The sequence below is a fragment of the Dendrobium catenatum genome, unplaced genomic scaffold (assembly GCF_001605985.2).
Source record: "Dendrobium catenatum unplaced genomic scaffold, ASM160598v2 fragScaff_scaffold_853, whole genome shotgun sequence".
NCBI lineage: Eukaryota > Viridiplantae > Streptophyta > Magnoliopsida > Asparagales > Orchidaceae > Dendrobium > Dendrobium catenatum.
In genome coordinates this window covers 3,012,880-3,031,144 of record NW_021319315.1, presented here as the reverse complement: position 1 = coordinate 3,031,144, position 18,265 = coordinate 3,012,880, and the positions used below count along the sequence as shown (strand labels likewise).

Here is an 18,265-nt window from a genome sequence, read left to right as displayed (position 1 = left end):
CCATAGGGGCTTCTTCCTTCAAAATCCCCCCCTCGACGCTGAATTCTTTCGAATTCAGCACCTCGGCAATGCGATCCCTCTCTTCTCCCACCAAAATCAGCCCCCCTTCTGTCATATCCCATGCTCATCTCTTCCCTCGAAAAGGGCTCTAGCAGAGGCATGTCTTTCTCTTCCTCTAGGATCTCCACCTCCACATTTCTCCTCCCCCGCAAGGGGTTCGGATTTCCTCCCATGCCATGGCCGTCGGCGATCTCTCTTATTTCCGATGTCGCCGGATTGGTTTTCATCTCAAGCAGTTTCTTCAACATTTCCTCCATTGCGGTGAACTTCCCCTCCAACCTTTCATTGTTGGAGGTGATTTGGTTTTGAAGGTTGAAGAATCTTTCCTCCAAATCGGCTTTCAATTGGCCGACTTTGCCTTCCAAGATGTCAACCTTCTTTCCGGCCATATTTCTTCCCAATGGATCTCAAAAATATCACTTCCGGAAGCCAAAAGCTCGCTGAAAAATCAGGATTTCAGCCGCCTAAGGTCCCAAAAACGATGCTCTGATACCAATTTGATAGGAAATACTTGATTCCAAGTATTTCCTAATCACTTTAGCCAAAGATCTCACAGCAAACTGCTGTCCACAGCAGGAAATCAGCCAAAACAGTGGGGAAAACACGAGAAAAACCGATAGAAACACGAAGTAAGAACTTGTATTTTACTAGAAGATGAAAGGAAATAGAAAAGATACAATTGATCCTCAATTCGAGAGGAGGATCGATCTCTCCCAAATCTCTAGACGCCGCTAGAGCCCAAAGAAATCCTAAATCTAAGAGATCTCAAATTTCAGCCAAATTCAAGATGCTCAAACCCTAGGAAAATCTACTATTTAATGCATACAAATCAAAAGGAAATCCCTAAACAGTCCCTACATTCAAATTTCTCTCTTAAACCCCCAAAAAATCCTTCCTAAAACGCTCCCGTGGAGCTTGCGTCTCGCACGGTTTCCGCCCAGGCGGAAGTTTCCTCCGCTCATCTTGCGATTTTACCCGTGAACCGGTCCCGCCTGGACCGGCTGGACTGGTCCAGTGGACCGGTCTAACAGAAGGCTTGTTGACTCTCCCATGAATAGTTTACTAACATCTAGTAATGTTGAAAGCTTCATTATAATCCTAGTTATGAACTTTTAGTTGGTAAGTTTCTATTTAACTATCACCCGACTGGTTTATCCATTGTTGTTGGTGTAGTTTATTAGCATATGCAAGCAAACCCAAAGAAGAAAGACTTGAATCTTGTGCAATTTTTTTTTAAATATCTCGAGAAATATACGATAAAAAGTATAATAATTTAAATATTAAATGTTATCCTGGGGCTGATTATGCTGGATTTATTGAAGATTGAATGTTTGTTTTAGGATACTGTGTTTTTTGGGAGGCAATCACACTTTTTCTAGAGAGGTAAAAAATAAACTGTTCTCTTTAGATTCAGTGCCGAAGTTGAATGCGGGGTTATGATCCATTCTCTAAGCGAGATGATGTGGATCAAAACCATTGTAAAGGAAATTCAGCTTCATTATAACACAACCCATGGTCATGAAGTGTAATAATAAGGCATAAATCAATATTACTAGCAATATTATCTTTCATAAAATTAAACGTAGTGAAATTGATTGTTCACCAAAGCTGATTCTATTTTTCCTTTTTTAATGGAAATTTAATGTCCTCTTGAGTTTTGATTTTTTACAGAATTTAAATTTGTTATTAAATTTTTTTTTTTATAAATGTATTTGAATTTCATTGATCATAATGAGAATTGAAATGCATTTTTGACTAAAATTTTGACATTTATCCTTCATAAAACTCAATTTAGCTTTATAAAATCTTTCCCTTTTCTTCTCTTCTCTTCCCTTGTACCTTCTTTTTTAGCTCTAGCTACTCTTTGCTTGCATTTGTCTTTGTTCTCCATTAATTTCACCACCCTCGACATCATGAATCTCACTGCATCTACCTTTCTTGTCTTCTCCACTGTCCTTACGCTTGTCACTTACCTCACCTTTTGATGTCCTTGCTTCATCTACCTTTCTCACTTGTGTGCACCGCCTTCTTTAACTCTACCATTGTCATTGATGTTTCATCTTTGTCAAGTTTGCTGCCATCGCCTGCTATTACATCATCTTCGTCCATCCATCCTTGCCCTTATCCTCCACCACTCATCTTCACCTCTTCTACACATTGTTATTTCCATTGCCTCTATCATTGTTTTTATTTTTAACCTCACTGCCCCCCTTCTCATTACTGTTGCCAAATTCTGTTGAATGGGTTTCTGATGATTTTTTTGTTTAATTTTGAAGATAAATTTCAATGCAAAAATTCATTAAAAGCTCTTTAAAAAAAACGAAAAATAAATGTTTTTAGTAGAAATATCATCAGCACAACTTAACTTTGGTAAAATTAGTATTAAAAATTATCAACAAATCTGTTTGAAATTCTGCTAATTTTGGGTGGGTCTCCTTTTTCAATTATTGTGCTTGCTTATTAATTACTTCTTTTCCTCTTTTCTCTCTATCTTCTCTTCTTTTGATTGTCATTGATTGAAAGTGCCATTGAATTTTGTTAGATCTTAATTTTTCTGTTTTCTTTCCTTTGCTCAAATTTTCAATTGCTTGCTTGGCTTTTGAAAGCCTTAAATTTTATGGTCTTTAATTTCTATTTGATCGCTAAAATCAATTTACATCTAAATTGGAGTTCAATTGCTTTCAATTTTCATAAAAAGTGATTAATAATTGCTTACAATAAATATCTTGCTTTCTTTGAGATGTTGCATGCTTTTGCCTTGGGTGATAACATCTAAATTTGTATTGCATGTTAGTTGTGCATTAGAATTCCCTAAAATGTTCTACCTCACAAGAGGCTTGCGTCAAACGGATGTGTGCTTGAGGTTTTGTTTGGGACAGCTTTCTTATTGCTTATTGAAGGAGCTTTTTATTATAAAAAATTTAATTTTTGTATTAAAAAGCTGCTTCAAGAAGCAGTTAAAAAGCCCTCTCAAACAAAGCCTGAATCTTTCTTAAGACTGCTTTTAAATTACCTGTGCTATTGTTTGCTTCTTTTGTGAACTAGTTTAGTTTTAGTTTCGTTAATGGGTGCATGAGTTAATATCTATTTTTGGGGATTTAACACATCATAATGTATATAGCTGCATTGCTTTCAACTCTTGTATTGTTGTATCAACGGCTTATGCAGAAAATGACCGTTTACTATCAGTTTGTGCTGTTGCGTCAAGTCATTTGTTAGTTTGTTTCAATGTTTCAACTCCAAGTCAGTTTACTTTGTTTTTGGTGTGTTGTGAACAAATCAACCTGGTTCTATCACCTAGATTTCTGTATTAAAAAGAGATGGATAAGAGGGTTAAGGAGTCTGTAATTGGAGCTTGAAGCTGCCAAAAAATATTTTCGTACCAAATGGCTGTCAGACTGAAGTTTTAGAGAGCCTTGTATTTCATGACTGAAGTTTTGTTCTATCATGCTATCAAAAGCCATTAGTCGCCATCTATAGCAACTTTGTTACATCCATGTTTTGAGATCCTGAAATAAACTACTCTGTTAGCAAATTGACCTCTAAGTCATAGTTCTCAGATAAAATTATTATTTGAACTGGTTCCTTCTTTTGGAGTTAAGAATTTGAATATAGCTTTTACTTCAACTGCAGGAGGCTTTGGCTCAAGCCCATGGTTCTCAGTGTGGATTTTGTACCCCTGGATTTGTGATGTCCATGTATGCATTGCTGCGGTCAAACAAAGTACCTCCTAGTGAAGAGCAGATTGAAGAATGCCTCTCTGGAAATTTATGTCGGTGTACTGGTTATAGACCGATAATAGATGCTTTTCGTGTTTTTGCTAAGACCGATAACTCTGTGTACACTAAATCATATCCAACAAATGGTGAATTCATTTGCCCATCATCTGGAAAACCATGTTCATGTAGAGAAGGAAAAGTTCATAATAGTGAAAGTTCAGCTTGCGGTTCCACTTGTGGAGAACACAGACCTGTCTCTTACAATGAAATTGATGGAAGTTTATACAAAGAGAAGGAACTTATTTTTCCACCAGAGCTGGTTTTGAGAAATAATCTTCCACTGAAATTGCATGGTTTTGGTGGAATTAGGTGGTATCGTCCCCTAAAACTTAAACATCTATTGGATCTTAAGTCACTTTACCCAGCTGCAAAACTTGTTGTTGGTAATACGGAGGTAGGAATTGAAGTTAATTTTAAAAATGCACAATATCCAGTTCTTATCTCTGTCTCACATGTACCTGAGCTCAATGTTTTGAGCATTAAAGAGAATGGTCTTGAGATAGGCTCTTCTGTAAGGCTGAGCAGGCTTCAAGAAGTTCTCAAAGAAGTGATAGCAGAACGAGAAATTCATGAAACATCCTCTTGCAGGGCTATTAGTGATCAGCTAAAATGGTTTGCTGGAAAGCAGGTGAAGAATGTGGCTTCTGTTGGTGGAAATATATGCACTGCGAGTCCAATTTCAGATTTGAATCCACTTTGGATGGCTGCTAGAGCAGATTTTAATATTGTTGACTCAAAAGGGAACATTAGAACTGTCCATGCTAAAGATTTCTTTCTTGGTTACCGCAAAGTTGATCTTGCTCAGGGTGAAATTCTACACTCAATTTTCTTACCTTGGAGCAAACATTTTGAGTTTGTTAAAGAGTTTAAGCAATCACACCGGAGAGAAGATGATATTGCTCTTGTAAATGCTGGAATGCGTGTGTACCTTGAGGAAGTAGAGTCAAATTGGCAAGTTTCTGACGTTTCCATTATATATGGCGGAGTTGCTGCAGTTTCCCTCATTGCGGCAAAAACTGAAAATTTTCTAATTGGAAAGACTTGGGATAAAAACTTATTACAGTCGGCTTTAAAAATATTGAAAGACAATGTTCCTCTTGCAGGAGATGCACCTGGTGGGATGGTTGAATTCCGCAAATCACTAATACTGAGTTTCTTTTTCAAATTCTTCTTGTGGGTTACTCAGCAGATGAATACAAATGGATTCCTTAAGGAATCCATGGATGGAACTCACCTATCAGCCATACAACCTTACTCCAGGCCTTGTTCTAGTGCGAGTCAGAACTACGAAATAACATCAGTAGGAACTGCTGTCGGTTTGCCTGTGGTTCATCAATCTGCTAAACTACAGGTTTAATGATTAATTAGTCAATGCTTATAGTTCATACCGCGTATGAGTGTAGCCATGTTTTCTTCACTTTACTAAAGATAATTATCTCTAAGTTAATGTCTTCTAATTCTACATTTTTGGGGCAAACTTTACATTTCGTTGTGGCACCCAAGCATGTGCTTTCTTTTGATGAAATAGTATTTTTTTCTTTTGAAATTGTTAGAAATGTTGTACTTAAAATGTGAAAAGTGCGGTGTGCATGATGTGCTGATTATTTCACTATGAAACATATAAATTTTAATGGATTTTTTTGGTTGGAGGAGATTTCTCTTCTAAAGAAAAAAGAACTGAAAGTTGATGAAGGCCCACGATCGAAGTCCGCCGGCGAACGGTAGCAAGAAACCTGAAACAAAGAACAAACAAACAAGAACAGAGGAAACCGGGATAAACTCTTCCCCGAGAGAGTAGTATTGATCTGTATTGTAAAAATCTTCTCCATACAGTATCATGCTATATGTAAGCCAAACTATTCTAAGCTGTAGAATATACCATATATATTCTATAAGTGGAGTATCTAAATGAAAAGGTAATAAGTGCAAAGGTACTGAAAATAACAAACTTAGCAGAAAAAAAGGTGCACGTCCTCAAGGTGGCCGGTGTGCTGTCTATGCGGAGTAACGATGCACTGCATCAGTCCTCCCCGGCGACGGAAGAGCTCGACTCCGACGAGCAAGTGATGGTCGGGGCACTATCGGGAGGATGGTAAGGCCAAATGTCGCTGACATTGAAAGTTGAGGTGGTATTGTAGCTAGCCGGCAAATCGACAATGTAGGCATTGTCATTGATCCTGGTGGTAATTGCGAATGGGCCAATCTTCCTGCGGCTAAGTTTAGAGTACATGCCTGGTGGGAACCGTTCGCGCCGCAAACGAACCATGACGAGGTCACCCACATTGAAGATTTTCTCTCGACGGTGGAGGTCTTTTGAGGTCTTATAGGATTGGTTTGATTTGTGTAGCTGCTTGCGAACCTCCTCTAACATGTCAGAATATTGAGTTGCGAAGTGGGTTGCCTTTCCCGACTTGCATTTCGGTAGCACAGCCACGTCTAACGCAAGGTTAGGCAATTTTGTATAAACAATGCTGAATGGGGACTTACCCGTCGATCTATTCACCATAGAGTTGTATGCAAATTCTGCCGTGCTCAGCTTCTCTTCCCATTGCTTAGGGGAATCTTGTGTCAAACATCGTAGCATATTCCCCAAAGTGCGGTTAACCACTTCGGTTTGCCCGTCCGTCTGAGGATGGTAGGCGGAGCTCAACCGTAGGTCTGTTCCAAGTCGCTTCCACAGCTCGCGCCAGAAGTGACTAACGAACTTAACGTCTCGATCGGACGTCAAACTTCGGGGTACACCATGCAATCGCACAATTTGATGAAAAAAAAGGTGAGCAATGTATAAAGCGTTTGAAGTTTTCTTACAGGCAAGGAAATGCGCCATTTTGGAGAACCGGTCGACGACGACCATGATGGAATCATGTCCTTTCTGTGTGCGGGGAAGGCCCAAAACAAAATCTAAACTTAGATCTTCCCAGATGGTGTCCGGCACCGGTAACGGTAAGTAAAGTCCGGTATTTTGTGCACCTCCTTTGAAACTTTGACAGACCGGACAACGCTCGACGAAGCGTAATACATCACGACGCAGTCGTGGCCAGAAAAATCTGCATTTAAGCTGGGCCAACGTTTTGTCACGTCCTGCGTGAGCTGCTAGACCGCCAGAATGGGCTTCCTGTATGAGGTGGAGACGCCACGAAGAAGCCGAGACACACAGCAAATTCTGGTGGAATAAGAAACCGTGACGGATAGTGAAATCTGGTGAATTATCTCCCTGCAGACACGCCTGCCAAATACCCGCAAATTCAGGATCATTCGGGTATAGATCTTGGAGACAAACTAATCCGGCGAACTCAGTTTGGAGTTGGCTAAGCAGAGCCATTTTCCTGCTTAGAGCATCCGCAATTTTGTTTTGGTGTCCCGGTTGGTGTTTAAGCACGAATGAGAATTTTTGGAGGAAAGAAACCCAACGGGCATGCATCCTGTTGACATGTTTTTGACTGTTGATGAACTGTAAGGCCTTGTTGTCGGTGCAGATAACGAAATCTTGATGCTGAAGATACGGCTCCCACTGCTTGAGCGCACGCACCACCGAATAGAGTTCCTGTTCGTAAGCCGACCAGCGTTGGCGTGTGGGACAGAGTTTTTCACTGAAGTATGCCACCGGTCTACCTTCTTGGGAAAGCACTGCTCCTATCCCAATTGAAGATGCGTCTGTCTCGACGGTGAAAAGCTTCTCAAAGTTCGGTATAACTAGAACAGGGGCGGTCGTGAGGGCAGCTTTCAAGGTTTCGAAACTGTCTTGCTGTGGAGGTCCCCATTTAAATACTTTAGCTTTGAGGCAGTCGGTAATTGGACTCAAGATGACACTGAATCCTTTAATAAATTTGCGATAAAAGTTCGCAAGGCCGTGAAAGCTGCGAATTTCAAAGAAAGTGGTAGGCGTCGGCCAATTCAAAATAGCTGAGACTTTATCCTTGCTCATTTCCACACCTTCCTTGGATACTATGAAGCCCAAAAAACTGACGTGTGAGGTGGCAAACTCACATTTAGACAAATTGAGGAAAAGCTTGTTTTCCTGTAAAACCGTGAAGAGCTGTCTCAAATGGCAGAGGTGATCTCCCAAAGTTTGGCTGAAGACTAGGATGTCATCAAAATAGGCAATGCAGAATCGTCCCCAGAAAGGTTTGAGTATCTCATGTATCAGCCGCATGAAGGTAGATGGTGCATTACAAAGTCCAAACGGCATTACCCTCCATTCGTATAAGCCCAGTGGTGTCTTGAACGCTGTTTTCCACTCGTCGCCGGGTCTTATACGTATTTGGTGATATCCACTGCGGAGATCAAGCTTGGAGAAAACGGATGCCCCACCCAGCTTATCAAGTAATTCGTCAATCCGTGGTACCGGAAATCTATATTTAACAGTGATCTTATTGATTGATCGGCTGTCTACACACAGTCGCCATTCGCCATTCTTTTTAGGCACCAGTAGGGCGGGTACAGCACATGGACTGATACTTTCTTGGATAAGTTGTTTTTGAAGTAGCTCCTCAATAATTGTCTGCATAATCTGTTGCTCCTTTGGGCTGAGTCGATAGTGCGGTAAATTTGGTAATGTAGCATTCGGGATCAGATCAATTTGGTGTTGCACCTTTCTCTCGGGAGGTAAGCTAGACGGGAGTTCGTGTGGGCAGACTTCAGCAAATTCTGTAAGGAGTTCCTGTATTTCCGGTGGAATACCCGTGGAGGTAATGGGCTCAGCTTCCATGACCAACAATGCCCACATAGAAGAAGATTCTTGCCAAGATAATAACAGGGTAGGACCGGTCACGATCTGCATAATTGAAGCCGAATTGTTACGGTTCGCAGCCTTCTCTTCTCTAGCTGTTGGCAGAAAACGTAACCGTCTTCCTTTCCAATCAAGGGAATATGCATTGGCTCTGCCATCATACATTACTCCCGCATCGAACTGCCAAGGGCGGCCCAAAATTAAGTGACACACGTCCATGTCTAGGACGTCACAGAGTACTTCACACACATAATGCCGGCCAATAGAAAACGTTACTTGACACATTTCGGTGACTTGAATTTCAATACCACGTTTTACCCAGCTGATTTTGTAAGGTTGGGGATTCTTTGTAGTTTTGAGCTGCAGTGCTTGAACCACTGACCTGGCCACAATGTTTTCAGTACAACCACTGTCCACCAAGAGGTCACAGACTTTACCCTTAATGGTACATCGGGTCTTAAAAATAGCATTCCGCTGTGATGCTGAGGCACGGCTTGGAGTGATTAACAGTTTCTCAACTACACATATCAATGGTTCACCCTCATCGCCATCGACGTCCTCGAAATCTTGATTGTCTCCTTCATTCAGATGGATGGATCCTTCCCCATCCTCATTCTCCATCAATTGCAGTTGTTGCCGTTGAGGGCATTCATTAGATTTATGACCCGATTGAAAACAGCGAAAACATTTCAGGGTATTGGGCCTAGCATACGGATTGGTGGACGCGGGAGATTTATTCTTGGGAGGTGTCTTACCCTCTTGAATATTTCCAGCAGCTCTGGGTACTGTCGAGGCAGGTGAGGTAGTCACGGGGTTTGCATTGGGCTTAGCTGAACTTGAGCCCGCCTTTGCAGAATCAACTGTGATTTCTGGCTGTGATTTTCGGGAATACTGGAATCGTGACGGGCGGTTAAACTGCATTTCAATTCGGAGGGCAAAATTAATGGCCTGAGACAGAGACCACACGGAGTTCAATTGCAGCTTATCTTGGATGGACTCCTTAAGGCCCCCAATATACCGAGCCACCAATTGGTTTGTTGATTCATTCAAATTATTGCGGGCACAAAGACGGTGAAATTCTTCAGTATACTCGCTCACCGAACGGCTACCCTGCACGCAATGCTGATACCTCATATAGAGGATCTGCTCATAATCAGTGGGTAAGAACTGCGATCGCAGCATCTGCTTCATCCTTGCCCAGCTACGAACTGGCCCTTTCATTTCTCGTTGTCTCGATTGCAGCAGCTGAGTCCACCAAGCACTTGCGCCGCTCCTCAAACGGCATGCCACATACTTCACTTGCTTAGAGGCTTCAATGTCCATATAATCGAAGAAATTTTCGACTGCCTTTTCCCAATCCAAGTAATCTTCAATATGCAAATGACCATCAAAAAAAGGTATGTCTACTTTAACCTTGAATTCTGCTTGTGACCTTGGCTGGAATGGTCTTCGTCGTCGTCGATTCGGACCCGCATTACAATTTAGATACTCTTCGTCTTCTCCCGACTCCGTCAAAATGGCTTCTCTGTCGATCATGTCTTCTTCTGAATCGGAAGAATAAGGCATTGGTGGAGGTGGTCGGCGCCATTGTCGTTCCAGGTCCAGTCCGCATCGCCCTCCTGTAGCCATTTCCGGTCCAGGTTCTCGGCGCGGTGGTTGGTGGGGGTTCCGGATACGATTGAGATGATTATCTCGACGCATTTCTAAAGATAGGCGTTGCACATCTGCCGTCAGCTCTTCCAGCCGGCGAAGGATGGTAGCCTGGTTCTCCCAGAGTGTTTCGAAGCTCCGACCAGCGTCGACAGCCGGTTCCTTGCCCTTCTCCGTCATCGCGCAGTGTAGCTCTGATACCAACCTGATGAAGGCCCACGATCGAAGTCCGCCGGCGAACGGTAGCAAGAAACCTGAAACAAAGAACAAACAAACAAGAAAAAACCTTTTTTGCATGCCTGGTTATAATCTTTTACCAAAAAGTTTTAATTAGATAGCATTAATTTATATATTTTAGACATATTTCTAAATTTTATAATCAAATGAAAGAAAGAATTTTAGATTATAGATAGATTTTTAAAATTGAATCTTAAAAATGATCTGATATTAAATGGCAAAATTAACATATTTTCAAATATTGGCATTTGTTGATTATCATTGATTTCGACCGCTTCAAAATATTTTTATATCTCAAAATTGATGATATATTTTTCTAAAGAGTATTTAAGGCTTTGTGACCCAAAAACTTTTTCTGTTTTGTTTTTCATCATGTATCTAATATTTATTCATCAAAGAGTTTTTAAGCACAAATTAGTAATTTTAATAACAGAATATTATCTATCTACCTTGTTGCTTTTGGAGGAAAATTAAAGTTACTTATGTAAAATAAAAGCATTTATAAACACTACATTTTAACTTAATTAAAATGTAAGTAATTATAAAAACTAATACTCTCCTGCATGCAAGGTCTAAATATTTCTTTGGTATTATGTTAAAAAACAAAATTCATTGATCATGCTGGTAGGTCCCCTAAGGGCAAATATTATCTCTAATGTATTCTAAAAAAATTGTCTCTTATACGTATACAGATATACCCAAATAGCTTATAATTAATAAAAAACCCCATATTTATTTTGATTCTAACTTTAATGATATTATCATATTAGTATATGTGCATATAAAATAACTAAATAAGAAAAAATATCACAATCATAAAATTGTTTCATTTATAATATTTATTCATGCATTGAAATCAATAAAAATAATTAAGACTTTTAAGGGTCAATATGATCTCTAAACTCCTATGATAGTACGTCTTTAATAAAAGAACTGATTATCATTAACTCAGTGCTTAGGTGCTTAATAATTAACCATTGTTTTTTTTAATCATATTCTCTTATGAGTAAGTATTAAATTTCGTTTCTCTAACTTTGATTGTAACTCTTGTTACTCTTAGTCATAAAGACTATAATTGAATTGTCATAATATATTTCCAATGATCGAGAAATAGAGTTTATAAATATAAGCCTAAAAATAAAATTCTTCATCATTATCTCATTCATCATCTCATAATATAGAAACATAGCATAATTATTAAATTCCATATTTTTTTGACCAATTTAATCATCATTCCATTCATAATCTCTAATATATATTCTATCAAATTTGAGGAATATACTACAACTATTAAATTATATATTTTCACCTCCTCATAATCTAAAATAGAACAAATATTGACAGCCATAGAATTACTATAATCTGTTAAGCCCAACGAAGTTGGTCCACCAGGAATGAAAGGTTTTTTTTTTTTCTTATTAATAATTGTATTATACTAATAAATATATAGTTTTGGAAAGATAAATATATTTTAAGAAATATAATGTATAATTGTGAGGCTTTTTTTTTGTTTTTTTTTTAGACATTTAGGCTATTTAAGGCAAACTTATACACACAATGCATGCAGATAGACTCGAACCCTAAACCTCTTAGTTGAAAGTCTAAGCTCTCAACCAATTAATAAACCAAAGAGATGATGGAGGAAGATCGTATGGATAACGAATTACTATAATCTGTTAAGCCCTACGAAGGTGGTCCACCAGGACAGAAGGGGTTTTTTTTCTTATTAATAATTGTTATTATACTAATAAATATATAGTTTTGGAAAGATAAATATATTTTAAGAAATATAATGTATAATTGTGAGAGGCTTGGTGGGGAAGATCGTATGGATAACCAACGATAATAATAACCAAATAAAAAACTACTATTAGAATAGTTCCGTGGGATGTCGATAATGCTAGCTGCAAGCTAAGAAGCGTGATCCTGCCCAGCTACATCGCTCTCCGTCAATGGCGCCGTAGTACCAGCCATCCATGACTTGCCGCCTCATCATCAGTGACTCCTCACCACATGCTCCCATCACTTAACCCACGGCGCCAATAAAGCTCAATAGGACACCTTTCAATCCATATATACCACAACCATTTCTTTAACACCATAACAATCCAGCTAGGTCGATGAACTCTTTCTCAGCCCATTCCTCCCCAGCTACTTAGCTCACACGTGTAAGCTTCACGCTTCCTGATCAGCGCTTCCTCTTTCATCAATTATTTGATTCCGCACTTTCTTTGCCTCCCCTTATCCGCTTTGGCCCACTATATAACACCAAGACTCCTCCAGTTCTCCTCACATCCCAAAGTATTTCAATGGCGACCTTTCCAAGTTATTCGTTATTTCTCTGCTTCTGCTTCATGTTTTACCTTCTCCTCGGGGCCTCCCTGGCTTCCCGTAAGCTCGCCGCGGTGGAGGAGAAGCAGCCTCTCACCATCACTTACCACAAGGGCGAAGTCCTCTCCGGGCCCATCTCCATCAACCTCCTCTGGTACGGTAAGTTCACGGCCGCCCAGCGCGCCATCCTCTCCGACTTCGTATCCTCCCTGTCCGCCAGCGGCGTAGTGAAGCCCTCCGTGTCATCCTGGTGGACGATGGCGGAGAAGTACTACACCCAGTCAAAACTGGCGCCGCCACGACTAAACCTCGGTGACCAGATCCTCGATGAGGATTGCTCATTGGGTAAATCTCTGAAGAACTCCGACATTGCAGCTCTCGCGGCGAGAGGCCGGGCGCGGCGGGCACTAAACGTGGTGCTGACCGCGGATGACGTGGCGGTGGAGGGATTCTGCATGAGCCGCTGCGGGGCCCACGGGTCATCCCCCCGGTCTAAGGCTGGCCGGTTCGCCTACATATGGGTGGGTAACTCGGCGGTCCAGTGTCCGGGCCAGTGCGCGTGGCCCTTCCACAAGCCAGTCTACGGTCCGCAGGCCCCACCGCTTGTGGCTCCCAACGGCGATGTCGGAGTTGACGGTATGGTGATGAATCTGGCTAGCATGATCGCCGGCGCTGTTACGAACCCATTCGGTGGTGGATTTTTCATGGGACCGAAAACGGCGCCGCTAGAGGCAGCGACGGCGTGTCCCGGGGTCTATGGCAAGGGAGCGTACCCGGGTTACGCCGGCAATCTCATGGTGGACAGCGCCACCAGTGCCAGCTACAACGCGAATGGGGCCCATGGCCGGAAGTATCTCCTCCCGGCCATCTTTGATGCGTTAACGGCATCCTGTTCCACGTTGGTGTAATGTGCAAAAAATAATAGTCGTCCTTTGTAAATAAAACTGCGTCCTCCATATTTTTTTTTTATTACTTTAATGCTAAAGCTGTAATGAGTTAACTGTTAACGTGTAAGTCCTATGTCAACTGTTTAGCGAATCACCTCCAATTAAAGCTGAGCTTAGTTTTTTTATTTTTTGGGCGGAAATTTGCGGCCGAACCCCACATATTGCTATAAAAATAACATTATAAATAAGGTGTTTAAAGATCTAACCCAACAGAAGCTAGACAGAAAAATTAGCTTAATAGGTAAGGAAAAAATAACAAAAATTTATACCACCCAATACAACAGAGAACATAGAGAGAAAGAGAGTTAAAAAGAGCAGCTAAATGTTCTAAAGAGCTCAGGCTACGGTCCGAGTAACAAGACCAACAAAATATCATCAGAGGCGATCAAAAGTTCAACTGGTTGCCAGCAAGACCCTCCAAGGGAATGCCGGAGTAGAAGCTAACATCATCGTCCTTCAAAAAATTTCTCCGGCAACCAGGGGAGGCCCCTGGTTGCCATGGACGACTTCTAGGAGCACAAAGATGGAACCACCAGAAGAAACCTCAGGCACAATAAAAAACCGAGAGTCATGATAGCCAATAGCGGCCAGATAGATATAGAGCAGTAAGTGATATACCCAATGTTATAAAGAGAAGATAACATACCAAAGAATTCGACCAAGTTAGATGGCTCACGATAGCAGTTGCTGGGGGATGAGAGAGCTTTTCCATCTAGCAGATTTGAGAATAACAGCTCTTTTAATTTTAGAAATCACTGTGGTCGGGTAGTCATATCGATTTCCAATATGTTTTATGTTTATCCTATAAGAAAATATTTTTACATTCTGTCAACAATTAATTCATCAATAAAATCAAACACCAACAAGAGGTTTGACCTTAAAAGTATAATCTCTAAATCCCTCAGAATGTTATTAAAGATGTCAAAGGAAAAATCACACTCAAAGAAAGATATGAATGCGATTCTAAAGTAGAAGAACATAATATGCATGACATTTGAACATGAATGCCCCGTCTAGACAAAACATCCGTTGTTTTTAAGCCTTGTTTGAAAACAAGTCAAGCATAGGATGAAAATCGGAGTGAGTGTCTTTTATGTCAAATACATTTTTCCCAGCCAGCCATAGGAAGATGCGAATGAAACTGGTTAGCAAAAGACTTAATGTTTGGATTTTCAGCTCCCTTGCAAAGACAACCCACAGAGGATGAGAGAATAGTAACTGAACTAATCTCATTAAGAAGGTGATCAGGTAACCAAGAAGACAAATTCCAAGTGCCATTATGCATAAAATTACTGATCACAGACATATTATAAAGTAATAAAATTATGCTATCCATGCTAGCGATGTTGAATAATTCTATAATGGATTTACCATTGCATCAAGGGCCTCAAAGAAAGGACATAGAGCTTCAACAGTGCACTCTAAATGTCAGACAATTCTTAATATTATTTGCAACCACGCTAATAAATTTTCAGTAGGTAGAAGGATGCTTGACTTGTATGTCAATTCCAGAGGGAATGGTATTTGGATTTCCACCAATGAAATAGAATTGAGGAATCTCCAAATGAGAGAAGAGCCAAAGGTGAAATATAAAGAGTCAATGGGGGGGAGGCCAAGTTACTTAGGCCTTCTCCAATCATTTGGCAAACAGGCGAATGGAGAGCCTCAGACGTGCCATTCGAACTCTATTTTTGCCGGCATTCAGTAGCTGATGAACAGTGCGACGCCAATATGGCGTCGCACTGTTCACTTTCGTCATTTCTTTCTCTCTATCGAACTCCGTCTGAGAAAGGCGCAAAAGAAACGACGATGATTTTGGGGCAAAATGACGTTCCACTGGAGATGAATCACGGCACTTTTTGATTTTACTGCATTTTGCGGCGAAAAATGAGAGTTTCGGTTTGAGATGTCCTTAGGAGTACAAGTGTCTTTCCAATAAATCATATGGAGTTTTTTTTTTTCATTATTTTTTCCAAAATACAAAAATCCGAGGCTATTAGAATAAATAAGTCTTTTGTATTTCCACGTTAGCATGTATTAGATGTATCTAGACCGGCTACATTAGAACTGGCACTAGTCTATATATTTGCCTTTACTGTACCGTGTAAACGTCTATGTTTTAATACAATTTCCACTTACAGCTCTTGTCTTTTCCCTCTGTTCCTTCACGCTGTGCTGTATCAGATTCTACATGGTATCAGGCCTCAAGAACCTGTGACTATGGCTTCCTCCGATCTGTCTTCTCCGCCGGCTCAAAACGCTACGCCTACCATCATCGCTTCCAGCATTCCTTCCTCCCTCAAATTCCTGGTATCTAATATCAAAAATCTTGTTCCCACTCAACTATCTACCGACAATTACCCTCTTTGGCTTTGCAAATCGTTAAAATCTTTAGGGCAAATGGATTTTCTTCTTTTCTTGAATCCCCTTCGTCATCACCTTCGGCACAGATTGTGTCTTCGGAAGGGAGTTCCACTTCTACTCCTACATCTCAATCTTGGATTCTTCAAGATCAAAATCTGGCGGCAGCTTTATGTTCAACGATTACTCCAACTGTTCTTCCTTATATCTTATATCTTGAATCTACCCATGCCATTTGGACCTCCCTTGAGCTTAGGTTTCAATCTACTAACCGCTCAAAGGTTATTCAGTTGAAAAATGAGCTTCACCATATCTCTATGAACTCCTCCACCATGACTCAATATCTGACCAAGATAAAGTCTCTGGTTGATCAAATGGCGTCGGCAGGCTCCACTCTTGATACCGAAGATGTAATTCTGTACATCTTAAATGGATTACCGGCTTCCTACCAGTCCTTCAAAACTTCCATTAGAACAATGTTAAATCCCATCAGTCTTGATAACTTGTACGCCTTGTTACTTAGCGAGGAAATCAATATTTCTATGGATGCAGCTCGTATCACAACATCGGCAGATCCGAATCTTGCGCTCTACTCAAATCGCGACCGTGGTAGAAGGGGTCGTGGTCGCAGCAGCAGCTCCAAGAACAGCAATGCTCCTCGTCCATCAGCAGCAATTATTTGCCAAATTTGTACCAAGAAGGGTCACTCTGCATCCTCATGCTGGCATCGTACAAATCTTCAGTACACTCCACCGACAACTCCGGCTACCAACACGGCACTGGCTGTGAATTCGAATCAGCCTGCTCAAGAATGGTACCTGGACACAGGCGCTTCATCCCACATAACAAACTCTCTGGACAGAATGTCTACTTCCAACTCCTATCAGGGGTCGGACACTATAACCGTTGGCGACGGCAGAAACGTCGCGATCTCGCACACCGGCGACGGTATTCTTCCGACGTCGGATCGTAAGCTGCATCTGACTAAACTTCTTCATCTCCCTAATATTCGTTACAATCTTATTTCTATTTCGCAACTAACGAAGGATAATAATCTTTATGTTGTTTTTGATCCTCATGGTTACACTTTCAAGGATCTCAAGACTCACCAAACAATTCTGGCTGGCCCTTGCCGTAACGGACTCTATGCGGTACCTTCTACATATACAAAATCATCCAACACCGCTCTCAAGATCAACCAACATAGCTCTACCTTGTGGCACAATCGTCTTGGGCATCCCAACAATAATGTGCTTACTATGATTTCAAAGATTAATCCTACTCTCAATATACCGTTAAATCATCATGATTGTATAAACTGCAAAGCCTCTAAAGGCACCAAACTTGTGTTTGAACAATCAGAAAATAAGCAATCTACACCTCTTGCTCTTCTTCATTCTGATGTTTGGGGCCCCTCCCCCATTATATCTGTTCAAGGTTTTCGTTATTATTTAATTTTTGTTGATGATTTTTCTAGGTATACTTGGTTGTTTCCTATGCGACAGAAGTCCGAAGTACCCAATATTTTTATATCATTTAAAACGTTTATAGAAAAACAATTAGCTACCCCCATCAAATGCATTCGGACAGATGGTGGCTCGGAATACATTAACCATACGCTCACCTCCTATCTCGCGGCTAATGGCATTCATCATCAGATTTCGTGTCCTTACACGCCCGAACAAAATGGCGTGGCAGAAAGAAAACATCGTCACATTGGTGACACTACCCGTACTCTTCTTTCCACGTCAGGCGTTCCTTATATTCACTGGCCGGAGGCAACTCTCACGGCTGTTCACCTAATTAATATCATGCCATCTCCTAATACTCAAACTGTTTCTCCTTATCATCGTCTGTTCAACAAACCACCCGATTACTCTTCTCTTCGCACATTTGGTTGTGAATGCTATCCTCTTACGCCCACTCATCTCTGGCATAAACTTCAGCCCAAAGCTATCTCGTCAATCTTTCTTGGCTATTCTGATTCCTATAAAGGCTTCAAATGCCTTAACACCTCAACTAATAAAATCCATCTCTCCAGGCATGTTATTTTTCTTGAGCATTCTTTTCCTTTCAAGAACACTTCTACACTGCATACAACGACTCATAGTGACATTCCTCCGTCTCTGTTAACTCCCACGTCTTCACAATATTCCACAACTCAAACCATA

At 40.8% G+C, this 18,265-nt stretch overlaps 2 protein-coding genes across 3 annotated transcripts in view; both read left to right on the top strand.

Moving 5' to 3' along the window:
- The window catches only part of LOC110110381 (xanthine dehydrogenase-like), a 9,878-nt gene extending 4,667 nt beyond the window's left edge, over positions 1–5,211 (top strand). For both annotated transcript variants that reach the window (XM_020841824.2, XM_020841825.2), the window contains one exon: positions 3,694–5,211. In XM_020841824.2, the coding sequence (XP_020697483.1) occupies positions 3,694–5,196 (1,503 nt within the window). In that variant the 3' untranslated portion in view covers positions 5,197–5,211. The remainder of the gene's footprint in view (positions 1–3,693) is intronic.
- A 7,528-nt stretch (positions 5,212–12,739) lies between these two features.
- On the top strand, positions 12,740–13,834 carry LOC110110397 (protein EXORDIUM-like). Its single transcript, XM_020841851.2, has one exon. The coding sequence runs from the start codon at positions 12,765–12,767 to the stop codon at positions 13,692–13,694; it is 930 nt and encodes a 309-aa protein (XP_020697510.1). The 5' UTR covers positions 12,740–12,764; the 3' UTR covers positions 13,695–13,834.
- Positions 13,835–18,265: the final 4,431 nt, after the last annotated feature.

Excerpts from the sequence above, each read along its gene's own strand:
- LOC110110397 (XM_020841851.2), top strand. The coding sequence starts at position 12,765 with ATGGCGACCTTTCCAAGTTATTCGTTATTTCTCTGCTTCTGCTTCATG.